Here is a 21,015-nt window from a genome sequence, read left to right on the forward strand (position 1 = left end):
CTGTCGTAACTATTTTGAGTTCCTTCACTCTCTCGTCCATTTTACGAAAGTCTGCTCTGATGAGAGATACCTCTATGTTGACTGAGTCCAGAGAGGTGCGCACTCCGTTTATGGCCGCCATGATATCGTGGAGCATCGGTTCCGACCCTGGTTTGGGGGCATTCTGCGCATCTGTTTTGTCCATTTGGTGTGCTGCTCGGTCGTCCCCTGTTTTATTCCAGGCAAATTTGGCAAGTTTGTTTTGCACGTTGGCTTTTGGACCCTTGCCTGTTGCCCTGTGTGTAGAATCAGGAACAGCCTCAGGTATTTTCCGCAGCCTACCCAGCGAGTCAATCTTGCCGTTAGCCTGCCGGGTTTCCCTAGGGTCCCTTCTCTCCAGCTCTCCGAGAGTAGGTCTCTTCTCCGTCTGAGGGCACTTGCTGCTTATGGGCACTCCATGACACTGGGGGCTCAGCAAGCCGTGCCTTACTCGCCCACTCTTCCCGCGGATCTTTGGTTGGGCAGGGTGGTGTCTTCAACTATCACCACTAAAACTCCAGCTGCGCAGGGACCCATGCTGTCTCTAGGTGTTCTTCGCTGCTGTTCATGAGGTTTCTGGCACCCCTGGCTAGAATGGGGGCGAGGGCTAAAAGAGCCACGCATGCTGCTCAATTAGTGCGCCGCTTCAGGTGGTGGTGTTCACTCGCACCCTCTTACCCCACTCAGGTCCTCTTTCCTCTCAGTGTATTCTGGCTGCTTCTGGGACATCCGCGGTCTCTGGGATCCCACCGTCAGCTGGTGAGTTAGCCTCAGCCTCGCCGCCGGTGATGCACTCATGTAGGTCAGGACTCACGAGGATTTACCGCCCTCCACACTGAATCCACTGTAAACGATCGAGTACCTGTGGGAGGGGAGTTGCACTTGATCAGGCCGTTTGTATCTCCCTGCCCCAGCTGAGTTGGTAATCTCTCGCCTTTTGCAGCGCGTTGGTCAGGTCTCCGTTTCGTTCTGCACGCATAGGCAAGGAGGGGTGGGGCGGGGGGGCGAGCTCATGTCTGCCAGTGCAGCCTCATACCCCCGGGTCACTACAAACTCCCCCTCCGCTGTCACCCCCTTACAAAGATTCCTTTTCCGACAAGGTCCGATCAGGCCCAGCAGGCCTCTGGAGCTGGGGCCTTGATTTGTGACCTCAGACCCGGGATGCCCACCTCGATACCTCCGGGCAGCCGCTGTTCCAGTCGAGACCCCACACTCCTCTGCCACCGAGTCAGTCCCTCTCTCAGGCCCGTACTCTGGTCCGCAGCGCGCCTCGATGGGGGCTGCGACGTGCAGATGCTACTGGGAGCCTAATGCCACCATCAGGTGTCTGGGTGCCGCCATGTTGGTGCCTCCCTAGTTGCCCATTCAGCTCACTCGAACACGTTGGAGAAGGCTCCATTCACCTTTATTCGCCCACCACGGGTCTCTCAAGCCGTACATCACTCCCGGAGCGGGTTTGCAGTTTTATACGGCACAGGATTGTTCAGGATAACTGGCGGGGATGTGGGAGCTCACTTAGCTAGCGACCATGCTCTTCGGCTGCTAGCCACTCCCCCCTCTAACTCTATTTTTGAATACATCTTTGAAGGATGCAGAGTTTTCCATAGCCTGGACGTTAGCTCTGTTTTTTGCCATTGATAAAGAAAGCGGCTGCAGATATTTCCATATTGTCCAACTATCGACCTATTCAATGTTACCATGTATGGCAAAGGTGTTGGAAAGATTAGTCAACACCCAACTATTTTAGTATTTGGAGAGTAATAATCTATTGGATCCCTGTCAACTAGGGCCCTATTGGCAGTGTTGGACAGCATCAGGTCTTTGGTGGACCAGGGTAAATCTGCGGCCCTTATCCTTTTAGACTTGTCTGCAGCTTTCGAGACTGTTACATCGCCACCGAAACTAAATGAAATTGGCTTGCAGTGGTTTAGCTCATTTTTTAGCAAAAGATCTCCTTCGGTACAGCTGTACCTTTTAAATCTAGCCCTCGGATCTGACATTGTGGGGTTCCTCAGGGATCAACCCTGAGTTATACTTTGTTTGATATCTACGTGTCACCTAGGGCAGGCATTGTCAAGGCCTGAGGATTTGAGATCCTTAATAATGCTGATAATACTCAGGTGATTATTTCCATCAATGATAAGCATACTGAGACACAAGGGAACCTAGGTTGCTGCCTCTCGGAAGTAGCAAGGTGTATGCAGGCACACTGTCTAAAATGTAACGCAGACAAAAAGGGAAATATATTGCTTTTTGGTGGGGCCCGCAATGTCTTGATTCTTGGTGGCTCTTGTTAATTGGCCCTGCACCCAGATCAAAAAGGGTTGCATAGAATTTGGGGTTCCCGATTGAGGACTCTTTCAATCCAGGACCAGGTAAACTTTGTGCGTAGTAGCTGTTTTGCACTCCTACACACTCTTTGCACACTATTTTGATGGATTCTGGTAGCATGGCAAGGGAATGTTGTTCAAGCTTTGATTATGAGTAGGTTAGACTATGGGAATGCATTGTATGTTGGTATGGCTTATTACTTGTTTACATGCCCTCAATCTTTTTAAAAATGCGGCTACAAGACTGATTTGTAGTAGGTCCAGTAGGAGCTCTGCTACTGCCTTTCTTCATTCTCTTTACTAGCTATCTTTAAGTTAGTTTGTCTCAGCACAGAGCACTTCCTGACACCGGGCCAGCAATTCAACATGACAGAGTCACCTTATATAAGCCAGAGCGTGCTCTCTGCTCTGCTAATCAAGCTTTAATATATAGCCAGCTGCCCATTGGAATAACCTCATTATAAGTTTGACTTCAGATTTGTTAATCTTTCTGAGGATGTTGAAGACTTGGCTGTTTCCGCTTTAACAGCTTCTGTGCTGAATGGAATTGGGTAAATATGAGGTGTAGCACTGGTATATCCCTTGGGTGCTTATTGTGTGCTTTAAAAATACTTTAAATAAATAATATATCTATATTAGCACCGAAAATGCAATCTAATAATGTTTCCTAGATGGCCTTGTTACACACAAAGCTTTCTCTCATATCCTTTTGATGTTTTGCAGTCTGCAATGAGTTAGGTCAGTTTATGTCTTTGTTTTGTCATGCTTGGTTAAGTCATGACCTTCAAGCAGATTGCTTGCAGCTTCGATGCTCCCTTAGAAATCTAAAGATCCTCAACTTAAATTACTATTTCGCAGTAATATCATGAGTAAAACAAGACTTGTGATTTGCAATGTAAGGTGTGGAAAAGAAATAATGTCAATTTTTCCTGCACAGTTGCCTAATGGTACTGTACATTAGCAATCCTGTTATTGAAGAGCTAGCATATGAACTATTGATGAAGTATCAACCTATATTGAAGAATCATACTAATTAATGAATACAAGCAATGAAACAATCATCAAGCATTTGTAATGAATAGGAACATGATTTAGATCTTGGCGGGACTCCCGTCGTCCCTCCATCGAGCTGATGGAGTACCGCCCACCGTATTTAGATGTGGGCTGGCTGAACCGCCATCCGCATTAACTATTTCCCCTTGTGTATGCGGTGCACCTCCGTCGACGTGGCAGATACCTCTACTGGCTGACAGTACTCCATTGCCATAAGGCTGGTGGGTTTTTGCTGAGCCTATTAGGATTTCCCTATTGTGCTGGCATTGTCCTAGTGGCGGATAACTGATGCACATCATTTAAGAGCGATGTAAAAATACAGGAGGCCAAAGCAGTGGACACTACACAATTCATAGTAAGACAAGTGTAAAAGACACCTACATTAGATCTCGGTGACAACAGAGTTGTCAAGTAGACTCAGCAAAAGAAGGACCTGGACAATGGGGTTCCAGACGGAGACGGAAGTGGGAAACATGAAAAAAGGTATGTTTCTACCTCATTTCCTTTGATTCAGCCAACTCTAACTAGGAGGTATCCTGGCCACAGATTCCTTGATGGAAATACACATCGTGATTGGCCCGGCGGTAATCTTGGCTGGATTCCTGCCAACACCGCTTCTGCCTATGATGCAGTCATATGGCCTGGTCTAAACTGGGGTGGCATGGTGAGCAAAAGAATGATGGATTTAATCCAGATCTTTTGACTGGGGGTGAATGTTCTGATTTGTTCTGCATTCCGGTCATCAATTGTGTGTCTTTTGCTATTATGCAGTCAAAGCAGGTGATAATTCTTGGCAGAGTCGGCAGCACTCTGATGGTCTTTCGTCCACAGACCCTCAAAACTTTAAATAGAATGGGCGTACCACGAAGTAGCCGAGCGGTAAACCGCCTAACTAGTGACGGCGGGACCATATCCGCTAAATGAGGCCCAAAATGAATGCTATTAGGGGCTAAAAAGCAGGAAAACGCAAACCGTCTGACTGGTTATTTCTCTAATTGAAACTTGTCACTGTAGTATCCCTAGCAGTTGTTTCATTGTAAAGCGAACCAATGTGTCTTGGATAATTCATGTAAGAAGTCAAAAAAATAATATGACATAGGTGATGACTGGCTATGCTGTTCAGATTTAACCCCTTCCATGCTCATGACGAGCTCAGCTCGTCATGGCATATACCTCTCAGGTGCTCATGACGAGCTGAGCTCGTCATGACCTCACCCGTTTTCATTGCTGTCCAGCACAGCAGGGGAAACTATCAAGCAGCGATGTGGTTAAATAGTCTTTCATGCATTGCAATGAAATCTTTACCTGGGAGGAAGAATGTTACAGCAGACAGCCAGAGCAACAATTTGAAAGATGTGCGGTCCTCTGGGTTGATTCAAGATGATATTGACACTGTCTCAAGTCAATGGCTGAAGGGGAGTGACCTGAAGCTTGCAGACCGGTTTGCTGTCAACCTAGACCTAAATCACATGCATGTTATTAATGGTTGACTTGAAGTATCTGCCTAGCTAATACAGTCAATACCCTAATACAGTCAATACCCAACTTTGGATTGGTAAAATACCATCCAAGCCAATTATTCCAGCTTGGCTTGCATGGTATTTTACCAATCCAAAGCTGTAATACTGTGCCTGGAGTGGTAAAAGGCTTTTGTATTTTTACAGCTTGGCCTGGATGGCACTTTGCTGGTCCTATGCTTAAAGACTTTGCTGTAGAAATGTCAAAAGGCTTTGTCCGTTTCTAGCTTGGTGTGGATGGCACCGTGCTAATCCTATGCTTAAAAACGTTGCTAGAAAAACAGGCATTTGAGGTGAGCAGATTCCGAGTGTCGCTGGTGTTACAGGGTGCTCTACATCGGAGCAGCTCTCCACCTAAATTTCTATATATATAGATAGATAGATAGATATCTCCAAATAGGTATGCCTTTGTGTATTTGTAATAGTGTGTAAATTAATTTAATTTTAAAATGTAATTCGTGTGTGAAAAAATTCTGGAAAAAATTTTTCAATTTTAATTGTAACTGATTTATTTTTAATATTTAAAAATGCTTCATGAATGGTTTTAATCATTTGATTGAGGAACTGATATCCGAATAGCGATCATCATGTCCTCATTTAGGATTTTCATGAAGTCACAAACCACTCTCGAGAGAAGTCGTTGGCAAACTGCTGTAAGAAACCACAAAGGGACCTGTTGTACCTGCCCAAGAAAGCTGCACAACTGGTAATCTTCATCTTTGTTTCTAAAGAAGGAGCCACAGACTTCTCTGCCCACAAAGTCCAAACGCTTACTCTTCTTGGCTGGTAGTAACACAAAAAAAGCAGTAGCATAATTATTTCTTGCCCCAGATACAGCAACAGAATCAGGTAGAGGGTTCGCTATGAGGAGAAATAGAAGCTGCTGTGGAGGCCTATATTTTTTATGTATAACATTAATGGTGGAGCTTTTACAGAAGGAGGGGGTCAAAAAACGTTCCATTGCTGGTTTGGGAAGGCAAGGAACGAGTGGGAGGAGCAGCCTTGAAGAGGCACATTGATGAAGGCTTTTGAAAATCACCAAGGTTGAGGTAGGAGTTGTTGGGAAAGGCATATTTAGCTTGTTGGTGCAGCTGATAAGGACTTCTTGAAAAGTATTTATATCATCATTTGGAGAAATCCTGGTTATAATTAAAAAGCCCTCGCAGGGCATTATGAGGCATTCTTTGCCTGGAACAGGGAAGCAGTGAATAATACATTGGCGTCTCCTGCCACTCATTTGGGCTTTTTTGGATATCCTGGACCCACTAAGGACAACTACACTTTATGTTCACTTGGGGAGCGTGGGGGATCCCCAAGGCTCCTGCGCCCCCTGCCGGCTCCCCCGTCAGCAACCATCCTGGGTGCCTGTGGGAGACAACCATTTTTGTGTGTCTCTGTGCCACTCTGGGCATCCACATCTTTGGTAAACGTTGAAGACCGCCAGGGGAAGCCCTAAGGCCCCATTGGCCTCTGCCGATCCCCAGTCATCCATCCTGGGTGCCAGCGAAAGCCATCCATAATCTTACAGTGGGAACCACCTATGGCACCCAGACCATTCGTACCGTGGGTAGGGAACAGCTTCATGTTCCTGGGTTTAGGTTCCCGGGACACTGTATCTCTGCGGGCCAGAGGAGATGGTGCCCCCAGGGCCATAGGGTGAATCAAGCAGGGGAGCCCCACGCTCTCCTCCCCAAATGCAAATTGCTTCAGCCCAGGGGTCTCCCGGGCCATATTATGGATAGAGGAGGGGGGGAGGGGTAATAGCATGCCTCCCTGTCCATTAAAATAATAGCTGCCAAGAGGGATGGGTCCCCGGGTCCTAAAATGTTTCAGGAGGGGGCCTCACTACACTGCCCCCCCCCCCCCCCAAAAAAACACCTGCAACAGGTCCACAGGCCCGGTCTCACAAGAACAGTTATTTTTTTTTGCAGTACAGCGTTTAAACTGTTTTAAAAATAAATGGTGTTTTGAGCCCAAGAAGGGGGTCTCTTTGGAATCCCCCACCAGACCTAGAGGTGTAATGGTATAAATGTAAATGTAAATGTAAATGTACAGGAATTTATATAGCGCAAATCACCAAGCGGTTTCTAAGCGCTTGCTTAGGGAACCCGTCCTGGTATTCCCCTGTGAGATAACCCCAGCAGGGTATCCGCAAGGTGAAAGCCAGGCATCCCACCGAGAGGGGCCGTTGTGGAGATTAAGCAAGCTATTGCCCAGAGTCGCAGAGTGTGAACCTGTGAATTGAGTAGGCACCGGAGTGAGAATTGTCGAGTCCATGGACATTTTAGGACTCAAGACCCCGCCAAGTCGGGAATTGAACCCTGGTCCCGGGCTGACCTCAGCTTCCAGGTCTGCCTCCTCTAACCAGTGAGCCACACTTCTCTAGAGGTGTAATGGTATCCCCACACTCCCCCCCGCCACCCCCCCTAATGTTTTTTTAATCCTTTTAGAGGACAGGGGACTGAGTGCCCAAGTCCTAAAATGGCTGCTGCAACCTCTTTGTTCACTTAAGTGGGGTGTCTAGATGTAAAGTGTACCCGTGAGGGTATCCTTGTGCCTAGCTCTTCTTATTGTAGGTTAATTAATTGAAAAACAGGTTTTTAGTGTCTTTTAGAAATTATGAAGAGAGGAGCAGGCTCTGGTGTGGAGTGGAAGCTGATTCCACACTATAGGAGTGATGTAAGAGACCACCCATCCTCCTGATCTGGTTTTTGTATGCGTGGGAGTAGTCCTGCAGAGCCTGCTGGGTGTTTGGTGGAAAGCAATACAGCTATTTAGGTAGGTATGACCTAAGTTGTGCAGTGCCTTGAATGTATGTGTGACAAGTTTTAAATGAGTGTGTTTGTGTATTTGGAGCCAGAGGCTCCCTGAGGTATGGTGTGGGTTTTGTGTGGCAGGTTGAGGATGAGTCTGGCAGACGAGTTCTGGATAGTTTGTAGTCTTCTAGTGAGTTGACAAATGTGATCCTTTCGTAGAAAGTGTTCCTGTAGTCCAACTTGCTGGTGACTAGGGCATGTGTGACAGTTTTTCTAGTGTTGCATGGGAGTCATTTGAAGATCTTCCCCAGCATCTTCTAGGTGTGGAAGCAGGATATAGTAATGACATTGACTTGTGCAATCATGTCCAGTTTGCAGTCGATTATTCCGTGGCTCCTAGTGTGGGTGTCGGTCCAAGTTCGGCTGGCCACAAGTTGAAGTCCCATGGTCAGTTGTTCTAGCTGAAGATCATTAGTTCTGTCTTTTCAATGTTGAGTTTGAGACAAATTGCTTTCATCCAGTTTCCGACTTTGGTCATGCAGACGGTGAACTTGTTTCTTCTGTTGGGGGTCTTATCCAAAAGAATATTTTAGTTATGTATTGTTGATGTAGGAAAGGATGTTGATGTTGTGTGTGCAGATGACATTGGCCAGGAGGATCATGCATACGTTGAAGACGGTGGGGCTGAGTGATTACCTTTGAAGCACTCCACAGATGAGTTTTCTGGCTTCCAAGGAGTAAGGTGCTAGACTGTCAGCCTGTGTTCTGTTTGTTTAGAAGGTGCAGATTCAGCATAGAGCAGGTCCCTGGATTCCAATCTTGTGCAGGCACCTGATGTGGATGGGGTGTGACACTGTGTCAAATGCAGCAGAGAGGTCCTGTATAATAAGGACCGGCGTGTCTCCTCTGTCAAGGATCATGCGGATGCCATCCGTGGTGGCGATGAGTGTTGTTTCTGTACTGTGGTTGTGTCTGAATCTGGACAGTGTGGCATTGATCTGGTGATTACTGAGGTGTTTGGTGAGTAGTTGAATGTTTAGTGTCTTGCATTGTATTCTGCTATGAAAAAGCTGTTCTGACTTGAATTGGTAAACCAAAAGCTCGTTCCGTTAGAGGTGAAGCTGCTACTGCTGCCATATTGAGAAATATTTCCTTTGCAGAGTTGTAAGGAAGCCACCGGGAAGACTTTGCATATGTTTACAAGACATTACTGTTTTGCTTCAGACTATTGAGCACATAGCGTAGTAGAGCCGGTATCCCTGAAAAACTTCTCTACATAGTTAATTCGTTTTCTTTTTTCCCTTCCTCCTCTTATAGTAGGGGATGGGCTTGCTACTCCTTATGTGATAATCAATGTAGCTTCCCTGAAGATGAATCAATCAATTCAATCAATCAAAGCATTTGTATAGTGCGCTACTCACCCGGAGGGTCTCAAGGCGCTTGGGGGAGGGGGATCCGCTACTGCTCGAACAGCCAGGTCTTGAGTTGCTTTCTGAAGGAGAGGTGGTCTTGGGTCCGGCGGAGGTGGATGGGGAGGGAGTTCCAAGTCTTGGCAGCCAGGTAGGAGAAGGATCTTCCTCCCGTTGTGGCTCTTCGGATGCGGGGAACGGCGGCGAGGGCGTGGCTGGTCGATCGTAGCTGACGGGTGGGAGTGTAGAAGGTCAGGCGGTCGTTGAGGTATCTGGGGCCTTGGTTGTGGAGAGCTTTGTGTGCTTGGGTGAGGAGTCGGAACGTGATTCTCTTGCTGACGGGGAGCCAGTGCAGGTCTCTCAGGTGTCCAGAGATGTGGCTGTGTCGGGGGATGTCCAGGATGAGTCGTGCTGAGGCATTCTGAATGCGCTGGAGTCTTTTCTGAAGTTCCGGCGTAGAGAGAGTTACCGTAGTTCAGTCGGCTGGTGACGAGGGCCTGGGTGACCATCTTCCTGGTTTCGGTGGGGATCCACCGGAAGATCTTACGTAGCATGCGAAGGATGTTGAAGCAAGACGAGGAGACGGCGTTGACTTGTCTGGTCATCGAGAGGGAGGAGTCCAGGATGAAGCCAGGTTGCGTGCGTGGTCCGTTGGTTTGGGTGCGCAGCCCAGGGCAGGGGGCCACCAGGAGTCGTCCCAGGTGGAGGGTGATGATCCCAGGATGAGGACTTCCGTCTTATCTGAGTTCAATTTCAGGCGGCTGTTCATCATCCACTCGGCTACGTCTTTCATCCCTTCGTGTAGGTTGGTTCTGGCGGTGGCGGGGTCGTTGGTGAGGGAGAAGATCAGCTGGGTGTCGTCGGCATAGGAGATGATGTTGAGGTTGTGTTGGCGTGCGATGGCCGCAAGGGGGCTCATGTAAATGTTGAAAAGCGTGGGGCTGAGTGAAGATCCTTGTGGTACGCCGCAGATGACTTCGGTGGCCTCAGATCTGAACGGGGGGAGACAGACTCTCTGTGTTCTTCCGGCGAGGAAGGAGATGATCCACTCCAGTGCCTTCTCTTGGATTTCGATGGCGCTGAGGCGCTGTACTAGGGTGCGGTGGCAGACAGTGTCGAATGCTGCGGAGAGGTCCAGGAGGATGAGGGCCGCTGTTTCCCCGTTATCGAGCAGGGCTCGCATGTCGTCGGTGGCTGCGATGAGGGCGGTCTCGGTGCTGTGGTTGGCCTGGAAGCCGGACTGCGAGTGGTCGAGGGATCCATTCGACTCGAGGAAGGCGGCCAGCTGTCTGTTGACGGTCTTCTCGATGACTTTAGCAGGAAAAGGAAGGAGTGAAATGGGGCGGTAGTTTTTGAGGTCGGTGGGGTCCGCTGATGGTTTCTTCAGTAGGGCGCTGAGTTCGGCGTGCTTCCAGCTCTCTGGGAAGGTGGCGGTGTCGAAGGAGGCGTTGATGATGTCCCGGAGATGGGGTGCGATGACGGAATCGGCCTGGTTGAAGATGTGGTGAGGGCAGGGGTCGGTTGGTGACCCGGAGTGGATGGAGTTCATCGTGCGGATGGTGTCTTCGGTGTTGACCGGGGTCCAGGCGCGGAGGGTGGTGGTGGGGGGCGTTGGTACGGTCGTGGGGTGCGTCGGCTGTGTGCTGAAACGGTTGTGTATATCTGCGATCTTGCTGTGGAAGAACGAGGCGAGCGAGTTGCAGAGGTCTTGCGAGGGGGTGATGTCGTTGTTTCTGGCACTGGGGTTGGAGAGCTCTTTGACGATGTTGAAGAGTACCTTGCTGTTGTGGGCGTTGTTGTCTAGTCGTTCCTTGAATGCGTTTTTCTTGGTGGTGTGGATCAGCTGGTGGTGTTTTCGGGTGGCGTGCTTGAGGGTGGTCATGTTGTCTGTAGACGGGTCTCTGCGCCAGGCTTTCTCGAGAGCCCGGCAGATCTTCTTGGAGCTCTTGAGTTCGTCGGTGAACCAGGATGCTTTCTTGCTGCCGGGTCTGATGGGGGGGGGGGTCTTCAGTGGAGCGAGGTCGTCTACGCAGTTGGTGATCCACTTTGTGAGGTTGTTGGAGGCTTGGTTGGGGTTCGCTGAGCTGGCGGTGGGTTCTGGCTCAGGGATGTGGTGAGCTGGTCGGTGGTCATCTTGTTCCAGCTTCTGCGGGGAACCTGTAGCGGGTGGTGGTGAGTGGTGGTCCTTCTGAAGCTGAAGTGGACGCAGCTGTGGTCTGTCCAGTGGAGTCCGGTGGTGTGGCTGAAGGAGATGTCCTTGCTGGAGGTGAAGACGGGGTCAAGCGTGTGGCCGGCGTAGTGGGTGGGGGTGGTCACCAGTTGCTTGAGTCCGAGGTTGGCGAGGTTGTCCAGCAGGGTGGTGGTGTTGCTGTCGTTGTTGTTCTCTAGGTGGAAGTTGAGGACCCCTAGGAGGATGTAGTCAGCGGAGGGGAGGGCGTGCGGACTGATGAAGTCGGCAATGTCTTCGCTGAATTGTGTACAAGGTCCCGGTCGTCGATGAGGGTGCCTCTGAGGGTGGTCTTGGGGTTGGTGTGTATCTGGAAGTGCAGGTGCTCGGCGGCTGTGAGGGCGTCGTCGGAGTTGGTCGTGATGCGGATGGTGTTCTTGTGGACGATGGCGATGCCTCCTCCGGTCTGGTTGACGCGGTCCCTCCGGGTGATCTTGTATCCGTCTGGGATGGCGATGGCGATGTCGGGCGCTGAGGAGGTGTTCATCCATGTTTCCGTGAGGAAGGCGACGTCTGGGGATGTGGGGTCGAGGAGGTTCCAGAGTTCGACGGCGTGTCTGAGAACGGAGCGGGTGTTGAGCAGGATGCACTTCAGGTGGTTGCTGCTGGTGCTCGGCTTGGCGGGTGCGGTGCAGGTCCGGATGCAGGTGAATTTGCAGGCTTGGCAGGTGAAGGGTCCGTGGGTGCGTCCTGGGGTGGCTCGGTGGCAGCTCGGGATTCGGCCGGTGTTGAGTGCGTTGAGGGTGGCTGCGGCGTAGGTCCGGCGGGTGGGCTGGCGGCTGCGGGGGCCAGAGGGTCTGGCGCTGGGCGCCGTCCGGGCGCAGTCGGGCTTATCTTTGGCACGCCTTCGGCGCGCCCGCTGCGTGTCAACGCTGCGCATACGCATGCACTCTGCCATAGATGGAGAGTGGGGGGGGCGGGGCGAGGGAGGAGCAGCTGGGAGGGGGGAGCGGGGTGGCGAGGGGGGGGGGAGCAGTGCGGAGATGCTGGAGGGAGCTGGGGTGGGGCTGCGGGGGAGCAGCGGCAGGCAGCGGGGTGGGGCAGGGAACAACTGGAGCGACAATGGGACAATAACAGAACCAGACACGAGAAGAAAATGGCAACGATACAAATACTGTTTGAAAAAAAGAAAAAACGAAGCAGGCACAGAGAAACAGTCAGGAACAGGGGGCCAGACCAAACAGGGGCACAAATCTTATCTTGGCAGCGGCGGCGGGAGGAGATCGGGCACACTCGGGGTGGGCCATGCGGCAGGAGGAGCGACCGGACTGACCAGGAAGGAGTGATTGCTTACCTGTAACTCTAGTTCTTCTTTAGGGGACTCACCATTGAAATCCTAAGTATTGTTCCCTCTTCCCAGTAGACAATATGAAGGAAAATAATGGTTTTCTGTAGAAGTAAGCTTTGTCGTTGTTATTTAAAAAAAAAAGGAGCCTGAACAACTGTGTATGTGGGAGCATGCTGGGATCCTGGAGAACTGATAACCCTTAAAACTGCAGTGTATTTTTTTTTTAGCATTACCTGGCTGTAGGTTATAAGGCTACATTGTCACATTGTTTTCCTTTACAAAAGAAAGTTGGTAAAATAAGTTTTCCGTGTCACCTAGTTCCTCTGGTGTCATTCATATATTTGTAATAGGACTTAATTTGTTAAAGTAAATGAATAGAATTGGCCAATATAGTCTTTTTAATAGGCTACTAAATTGTTTTATTCATATTAAAAAATAAGACTTCTTTTATTTAAATGTTTTATTTTTTTTTAATAACTAAAAGTGCATTTTCTTTGCCAAAGTGCTCCTGGATCCCCCACATTGGCGGTCTATTCAGTTCTTATGATTTCAGTGAAGATTTCCCTCAAGGAAGACTGGGTTTCCAGGAAAGCAACCATTTTTTCTCTACATGTCAGAATTGTAGAATAGAATGCAACAATTTCAGAAGGAAGCATTTTGTGGAGACCAAGAAAAATGTCTAGTCTACATCTCATCCAGGCAGACCATGAAAAAGAAAGAGCCCTTTAGAGGTAACACCTAAATTAGCCTTTTATTTTAGTCGGATCAAGGCAGACTGGGACGGGACCAAGATGGCTTTGGGACAAGTGGTACCTTAGCGAGCTCCGTCCTCCGGACCATTTACATAGATCCTGCTGCAGGTCCTGAAGCCCTCTGGTCGCCCGATGCAGTTGCTGAGGCGCTTCTGTGCCTATTGCTGAATTTGAATAAGTGCTGGGGGCTGCATACGTGCACCGTGGGGACCACAGAAGTCTGCAAAACTCAGCCACTGTTGCCCAGTACACTTTTAGCAACATCACAATATGATTGCTGACATGCTTCTGTCTAGCCCTGCTAGCCCTCACCAGCATAGGGTCTGGATGGGAAAAAACGAATCTGCGCTATTAGTAGTGAGGTACAGCATTCTTTAGGAAAAAACAACATGCACCAATGTGCAAAGGTTATGCAGGACAGCATTCTTGATCACAATATAGTATATAAGCATTTTTATAAGAATGTAAATTGTTCCTCTGTGTTGTGGTAACTATAATGACAAATAATATCATCAATTAATTATTCTTTGGCCCTGATGAAGCAACCCGATTAGTTGAGAAACACGTGTTGAACTATCCTTCTGTGTGACATAATTAATTTTCAACAAAGCAGTCAGAACAACTGAGGAATCTCGGAGGTCTCCAGCAAAAGAGGGGACCTCAAACTTTTTCTGTTTGTAACTATTATGATGATTGCTAACTCTAGAGGTGGGATGTTTTCAAAGTCTTAATTTGAATAGTTTTTTTTTTATTGTGTCTTAAATTGGTCACAGGAGTTCCTCAACAGCCAACCACTATACAGGAAGCACTGCAGCAAAGAATGGAAAGGTACAAATCTGCAGCTGAACAGGCAAAGGCGAGTGGAGATGAAAGGAAAGCCAGAATGCATGAGAGAATAGCCAAGGTTGGTTGCTACTACTATACATCTTACAATAGTATGTTTTGTTATGTTGGAAAAATGTTTAAGCGCTTTCGGATCCAGGGCAAGTGCGGGAATCGGTGCCAGACATCTGCCTTTCTTCATGACATTCAAGTACTTTGGTAGCATTTTTAGCATTGTTGTTTAGATTGTTATTCCTTTCAGCACCCGTATCATTGAGGTGTCTTACTTACTGGTACTTTCTGTTGCTGCTACCACAAGATTCATGGGGTGTCTGTAGTTCTGAGTTGTGGCACTGGAACATAATTGCTCTCTTTTCATTTCATCATCTCTTACCTCAGTTTCTTTTTTCCCCTCATCAGGACCGTCATACGTGGCTTCCTAGCTGGCAGTTCTACCTCTCATAACTCTGTCTTTCCTGCATCACCTCTCTTTTTCTTCTCTTGCTGTTGATGACTGGCTTCACATTTTGCAGTTCGTGTCAAGGTCATTTCTCCAAAGCTGATCTGTGCAAGCAGTGCTTACAAAGCATGGCCACTGTTACCTTACTGTGTATTTGCATCACACTGTCTGGCAGGGTGCTTTTGAATAGGCTTCACTATTGTGCAAGTACTGACCAGGGTAGTTACACGCAAATAAACATCTTAATTACCTTGACCCTGGCTTAACTTGCACACCAACGTTTTGGAATCCCTGGTGGTTTCAGAGGGCCCTGAGTCACATGGCCTTCAAAGTTAACATTTGCTCAAAAATGTGCTGCTCGGAGATGTGCCAAATTCAGAAGCATTTGACCCTTTGCTAGGATCAGATGTTTGTACTCTCTTGGCCTTGCCTCCTGAGAACTCTGACAGTTTCTCCCGGCGGGCTTGAGTCCATCTCCTTTTCACTCCTTCCTATCGTCAGTTGGCAGTAAAGCTTAGATTCATGACCTTTAGCCCACTGAAGACTACTTTCTCCACATCAGTATGATGGAGTTTTCCGGCCACATAATGTTTCCTGTCCTCCTTGCAAGGCAACAGAGGGTTGATTCTCATAACCCCAAATTTTTTATATGACAATGCAGGATGACAACCTCTCCTATTATCTGTGCTATCTATCCATTATTTTTTTTATAGAGAGGCACTACCTCAAGGTGTATCTGTTGGCTGTTCATCTGCCTAGATTTCTCAATCCCCCAGTGGATTTCTTGAGCAGAGTGACTTTGCATCACACTAGTAGGAGCAGAGCAATGCAATAATTTCCTTTATGTTGAGTATTTTGAGGGAGTTGAACCACTTGGTTCCTGACACAACTACACAGGTGATATCTTCACTTCCTGGATAGGCAACGGACTGCTGTACCTGATGGTTTCGTTTCTTGACTGGTAATGGTTGACCCTTTTATGCTTTTCTACCCTTTTTGTTTCTGCTTTTCAGATTCATTGTATAGTTAAAAGGACCTCACAAGCACATTTTCTGTCTCCTGGAATGAATAGCCCATTTTTCACAGGAAATGAGCTGATACTGCCTCGTTATCCAGTATTAGGATATCTTTCATAGATTCACATGCCTGAATCATTCCCCATCGTCGGGATGGGAGTCCCCGGTACATAAATAAAGTAATGTCCCATTAGACATATAGAGTAATAGGCCAAAGGCCTCACATTAGTAACATATCCATGTCCTTTTGTAAAAAAGGACCAAACTCTAGAGAAGAGCCAATCAGCTATCACCACCCTCTAGAACCTTCCTGGAAGGAGCTCTAGTCCCTCAGATGTTCTACCGCACATCGTGCTAAGGGAGTCTACTCTGAGCTCTGCTCAGTTTTCTTCATTTCTGGATTTCCAGTGTTTCTTCTCACATATTTCCATCTTCTGGGGGAAGTTCTTCAGTTCTTCATGGCAGATACACTTAAGAAAGGCCTTTTTAGGCCCTGTGGTTCCTGTGGTAAAAAGAGGCTTCATGTGGATGACCAGCACAAAGATTGTCTCTACTGCCTTTACCCAGATCATTCTTCTTCTGTCGTACCTTTTCTTCAAAGACCCTCAAAGATCGGAAGGTGCGCCTCTTGATTTTACTGCAACGGCTTAAAGACTAAGTAGAGTCTTCTGAGGAGAGTGAGGGCTCTTCTATATCCTCCAAGTCCTCTCAAAAAAGACCATGGGTGGCTTCTCCAGGCCCTTCGTTGCAGCCACCTCAGAAGAAGACACATAAAAAGTCTTCAGAGGTACATCTCAAGGCTCTAACACCAAAGGTTTCTCCTCAGGAGATTGTTCACACCGTTAAGAAGCCTTCGTCCACTCTGTCGACGATGGCCTTGTCGAGAATGGCTTCAACAACGAGAAAATCTACGTCCACGGCCTTGTGTGTGACCTCATCGACGATGACTGTTTCCACTTCTGTTGCCTCTTCTTCACTATCTACGTCGACGACGACTCCATCGTCGACGGCCGGTAGGTCTGTCTCGCTGATGATAAAAATAAAGAAGTCATCGTCGACGTCCAAACAACCGTACAAACGCTACGATCGCCGAGGACAGTGTCGACGACGGCCTCGACGATGAAGACTGTCGACATCTACTCCATCGTCGACGAAAGCTCCGTTGACGACGACAACACTGTCGACTAGATCTCCATCGACGACGATAGCTTCGTCGACGACGGTTCCGTCGACGGGAACTCCATCGACCATGGTGCCCGTCGGCGCTTCACCGTCGACGACGACGACAGATTCCAATCTGAAAAGTACATACGTCCATCTCAAGATAACGAAACATAAGTTGATGCCGGCCCTGACCTCTCCTAGTAGGGTCCAGCCATTGCCTCCAGCTCACCTCTTGGACAAAGAAGATTCTGACGAGGGCAGTATGTTTCGAACAGCGACAAGCCCATCTGAACGTAACGTGAAGTATCAGGACAGTTCGGATTATGAGGACCAAGATCAGGAGGATCAGAATGTTTATCCAGAAGAATGCCATCCGTCTCTGCCTCCCATGGTTTACCTACCAGCATCTTTGGTTTTCGACCTACAGTTCCTCATTACGGAGTATAAGCAGAGATTCTCTACTTCTGGCAAGTCTCTACTTCCAGCTGTATCTACACCGCCAAGACCACAGCTTCCACCCTTGAATCTACAGCCGGGGCCTGTCATTCCACCACCTCCACCTTCCACAGACAATGAGGAGGAGGATCCACATGAAGAAGGGAAACTTCATGATTCCCAGTCTACTCATGATGAGTGGGATAACTATGTCCAGTGCTTAATTTGTGCCGGTGCTAAGCACCGGCACTTATTTCTCAGGGCCGGGTCTATGAAATGCTTCCTTGCTAACACGTTCCCTCTCCCCTCCGCCTTTCTTTCCCCAACTGTTTCTTTCTCCTCTTCCTGACTTCCTTTTAACCTCTCGCTCTACCTCCCGCCACCTAGTCTGCCATCTCCCCAACTCCTTTCCTCCCCTCACCACCTCCATGATTTCCTTACACACCCTGATGATGCTTAATTTGGGCTCTACTCACAGTGGGGGTCAGCTAGCCACCTCACCTGGGTGACGCCTGTAATTTCCATGAACGCATCTATAGGTTTACAAACCCACTTTTCTCATACAGCCTGCAGATTAGATACGAAGCGAAACACTAAACCAATTTATTGTCGCTTCTGACAAACAAGAGGGGAAAATTAGATGAAGTACAGGTTTGGGGCAGCCAGGGTACTGCAGCGAGTGTTTTAAAAGCAATTGGCAACTGGGAAACCAAAGTCCTGAAGCGGGGAACGAGGCCTGTGATTAGGGGAAATAGATTATATCATTCAAAGAGCGCCAAACCTCGGGGTGCAACAGGGTAAGAACACATGCCCTCAACCGGCACTTAATCCTCAAAACCAGCGCTTGTGACAGCTGCCACAAGTTGGAGCTGTCTGGCTAATTTGGAGGTGACCACACACTAGGTAATTCTTCATTCAATAAACATTAAAATGACTATTACCTGCCACCCAAATCATTCTTATAGCTTTGGGGGCCTGAAAGAGTCAGAAAAGTCACACTTGTGAGAGTTTGATGGTTTGTACTTGTGTTGTCTCTATCCTTGGCAGCATAGCAGGGGCTATGTGTGTTGCAAGCTCCTGACGAGAGCCCCGGCACTTATTATTTTACAAATTAAGCACTGACTATGTCATACCCTGGCCTGCTACTCCCGTGCCTATGCAAGCTAACTCGCCTCCTGTAGACATTGGGGGATTTCACAACATAGTGGAAAGAGAGGCGCAACGTTTCCAAATACCTATGCCTTCACACCAGCAAGATTGCTTCCTATACGATTTTAAGGAACCTTTTAAGAAATCGGTCAAATCTATACCCATTATAGAATACATATGGGATCAAGGTGTGAAAATAATGCATAACCCTTCCTCGGTGCTCTCAGTATTGCCTTGTCTGAATAAGAAATACTGAACTCCAGATACTGCTGCAGCTTGCCTGACCGGGCATCCCAAACCAGACTTTGCCATCACACAGGCTGCTCAAAATTCAAAAAATCCTTCTGTCCCACTAGCCGCCCCTCCGGACAAGGAAGGTCGAAAGCTTGATAACATTGGGAAGCGTTTCTCATCAATGTCGGCTTGAACAGTGCGTGCATCCAATTTCTTGGCACTGTTAGGGCGTTATAACAGACAGTTGTGGGCAGACATCGCTCCTTATCTTGCGGCCTTGCAAGATGAGTCGAAAGAAGAAGCAAAAAAGGTCTTGCTTGAGGGCGAACGCTCTGCATCCGAGATAATATATTGCGCGATGGATATCTCTACTGGATTTCGCCAACTGGCTGGCGCAGCTGTATTACGACGCCAGGGTTGTTTGAAGGCAACTTCATTCCGACCGGAAGTGCAAACAAATATTTTGGACATGCCCTACAATGGCCAGCTTCTTTTCAGATCACACATTGATGAAGCTCTCCAAGGTATAAAAAAGGATACCGACACGGCCAGAGCTTTGGGTACCCTACAATTCAAGAATCCGCCTTTTCGTGGCTCAAGAGGAAGAGGGCAATCCTCTACAAGAGGTGATTACCAAAACCGATCTTCTTACTCTTCTGGTCAACAGTATCGACCACAATACCAACAGCGTCAGTAGCAACAGTCATCCTATACTAAGTCCTTCTTTTGTGGCAAAGGTGGTCAGCAGAAGGGCACCGCTCGATGACAATGACCTTTCACTACTGCCAGTCTCCAGTTCATCTCCAGTTGGAGGAAGAATTTCCCATTTCCTAAAAAATCGGAAACAAATCACAACGACCGTTGGGTTCTACAATTAGTTCAATTCGGTCATTCACTGGAGTTCACTCAAATTCCTCCCCGAATCCCTCCATGACCTATGCTTTACAAAAAATCTACGTATTCTACTCTGGGAGATTTCAATTATGCTCCAGAAGGGAGCGATAGAAAGTGTTCCTCTTATTCAACGGGGGAAAGAATTTTACTCCCGTTTTTTCCTAGTACGCAAAAAGGAGAAAAAATGGAGACCGAATTTGGACCTGAGAAACCGCAACAAATTCTTTAAAAAGCAGTCGTTTTGTATGGTTACGATCCAGGAAGTACTACAACTTCTCACTGCAAAGGACTACATGGTATCTCTGGATCTTTAGGATGCCTATTTTCACATCCCTATCCACTGGAAACACAAGAAATTTTTGAGGTTTGCAGTAGCGGGCAGACACTTCCAATTCTGTGTCCTACCGTTCGGACTCAAATCAGCACCACGCATTTTTACAAAATGCCTACCTCCAGTAGCCCCATATCTCAGGCAACAACATAATCAGGTCTTTCCATATCTGGACGACTGGCTGGTCAAAGCACCATCTCTAGAAGGCGCGTCCAGGTCTTCCGACGCCTGTCTACAGCTTTTCGATCGCGTGGGGCTCACTCTCAATCGGGACAAGTCTGTCCTCCAGCCTTCCCAGCGTATAACTTTCCTGGGTGCAACTCTCGATACGACCTAGCAGAAGGGGTATCCGTCACAAGAGCGCAAAGACAGTCTTCTTTCATTGGCAATTCGCATAAGTTCCAAGAAGTCTTTAACAGTGCGCCTTTTCAAATCCCTGCTCGGGATGATGTCTTCATGTATTCTGCTAGTTCCACACTGTAGTCTTCACATGCGCCCTCTTCAGGAGGCGCTCTCGGCTCAATGGGTCCAATGTACAGGTTCATTCGACGATATCATCCGAGTGACCCCTCCAATGGTCAAGGCTCTAAGGTGGTGGATTTGCCCTCAGAACCTTTCTCAAGGCTTGCCTTTCTTGCTTCCAGCTTCGCCGCATATCATCACAACAGATGCGTCACTGGAAGGTTGGGGAGCTTTCCTCCAAGAACTACAGATCAGTGGAAAATGGTCCCAGTCCGAAAGACAACTCCACATCAATCTCCTGGAACTGCGAGCTGTCTATCTCGCTCTTCTGGCATTCCTACCAAGAATCCCGAATTTTCTAGTGCTCGTGCGTATGGACAATACCACGACGATGCACAAGGGCTAACTCGCTCTCTAACGCTCTCTCACGAGTCGCAAAAAATTTGGAACTGGTTGCTCCTTCACAACATTTCTCTTCGGGCAGAGTACGTCCCAGGAACGGACAATGTTGTGGCCGATTCTCTGAGCAGACAACAGGAGTGGGAATTGAATCAGCGCACTCTCAACCGCATATTCTCTCAATGGGGCACCCCTCTCCTGGACCTGTTCGTTACAAGTCAGAACACCAAATGCCAACACTTCGCAAGCTGGTGTCCCCAGAAGGGATCTCTAGGGAATGCATTTTCGATCGCAATGGT

General features: G+C 48.2%; 1 protein-coding gene across 3 annotated transcripts in view; it reads left to right on the forward strand.

The window, feature by feature from the left end:
• CC2D1B (coiled-coil and C2 domain containing 1B) overlaps positions 1 to 21,015 on the forward strand; it is a 710,809-nt gene that overhangs the window by 282,496 nt on the left and 407,298 nt on the right. For all 3 annotated transcript variants that reach the window (XM_078670637.1, XM_078670630.1, XM_078670646.1), the window contains one exon: positions 14,124 to 14,254. In XM_078670637.1, coding sequence (XP_078526763.1) covers positions 14,124 to 14,254 — 131 coding nt within the window. The remainder of the gene's footprint in view (positions 1 to 14,123; positions 14,255 to 21,015) is intronic.

This window comes from Lissotriton helveticus, chromosome 1_2, assembly GCF_964261635.1.
Source record: "Lissotriton helveticus chromosome 1_2, aLisHel1.1, whole genome shotgun sequence".
NCBI classification, from domain to species: Eukaryota; Metazoa; Chordata; class Amphibia; order Caudata; family Salamandridae; genus Lissotriton; species Lissotriton helveticus.